The 1,372-nt window shown below is 47.5% G+C and overlaps 1 protein-coding gene across 1 annotated transcript in view; it reads right to left on the bottom strand.

Moving 5' to 3' along the window:
* Positions 1-705, bottom strand: part of LOC113406015 (glutamate-rich protein 6B-like) — a 47,718-nt gene extending 47,013 nt beyond the window's left edge. The window contains exon 1 of the mRNA XM_026647950.1: positions 684-705. Within this exon, the coding sequence (XP_026503735.1) occupies positions 684-705 (22 nt within the window). The remainder of the gene's footprint in view (positions 1-683) is intronic.
* Between the last annotated feature and the right edge of the window lie 667 nt (positions 706-1,372).

Here is a 1,372-nt window from a genome sequence, read left to right as displayed (position 1 = left end):
GCCCTGGGATAGCTTAAAAAAGTGAAACACCAAAATACCTTAGAGAACTCCATATTCATAGGCCCAAACACACTAGAATCAAATACCGCGCCTCATAATACACAACGTTACCGTGGTACCCACTAAAGATTGCACCGGTGATTTCATTATTAACCCACTTTTCCAGGAGCTTTGTCATTGGCTATAAAATGCTGAATGGTTGAAACTTACCATATGAAGCCTGGATCCAAGTGCACTTTATATTCATTACCAGCGTCCAAACAAATTGTTTTAGGCATTTTATGCTACATGCTGGCAAAGAACACAAATATAGAGAGGAATCTGTTTAACTGGCCCAGCTGGTCGTCCATTTAACATGCCAATTAAGAGATGACAAACAAGACAGCCCAAGAAAGACTTGAAATGAATAAAAATATTAGCCTTTGAAAATCCTGTATGGATTTGATATTTTTAGTTTTGTACAGCTCTTTGTGAAACATACACTAGTCAAGCAGAGCGACTTGCCCTGCTCTTTTGAATATCTGGCTGACAATATCTTCTTCCTCTGATCCACCCAATACATTTTATGTAAAGAAAAAGGAAAAGGGGAGTGGGAGTGGACTAAAAGATAGCTTGTTGGCCCTGTACTTCACAAACCCATCTTGGATAATAATGCATTGTTTTCCTCTACTCTGGTTGCTTACCAATATTGCCATTAACACTCATTTTACCTACATTAAACATCAGATCAATAGTTTGGAGACTCTCCTTTACCTTTTTAAAGATTGGAGGAACATTCGGCTTCTTCCAGTGATTGGAAAACTCACCTGATTACCATAGATTCCAAGGTCAGAAGGGACCATTGTGATCATCTAGTCAGACCTCACGTATAACACAGGCCATAGAACTTCCCCAACATAATTCCTAGAGCAGATCTTTTAGTATAACATCCAATCCTGATTTTACAATTGTCAGTGATGGAGAATCCATCATGACCTAAGCTCCCTCTAAGCTGTGCGGCCGCACAGCAGGCTATCAAGGGCCGCACTGGCGCACAGTGGGGAGAGGCACCTCTCTCCCAGCCCCGGGCTGCTGCAGTGAGAGAGGGCTGGGGGGAGTCCTTTCTCCCCACCGCAGACCCAGGGCAGCCTGCACTCCAAACCCCTCATCCCTGACCCCACCCCAGAGCCCACACCCCCAGCCAGAGCCCTCACCCCCCTGCACCCCAACCCTTTGCCCCAGCCCTGAGCCCCCTCCCACACCCCAAACCCCTCATCCCTGACCCCACCCCAGAGCCCGCACCCCCAGCCAGAGCCCTCACCCCCCCATCTCAACCCTCTGCCCTAGCCCTGAGCCCTCTCCCAAACCCCTCATCCCCGCCCCCATCCAGAGC

The sequence above is a fragment of the Terrapene carolina genome, unplaced genomic scaffold, assembly GCF_002925995.2.
Source record: "Terrapene carolina triunguis isolate 2854851 unplaced genomic scaffold, T_m_triunguis-2.0 Scaffold17, whole genome shotgun sequence".
NCBI classification, from domain to species: Eukaryota; Metazoa; Chordata; order Testudines; family Emydidae; genus Terrapene; species Terrapene triunguis.
This window is presented reverse-complemented; position numbering and strand designations above follow the sequence as displayed.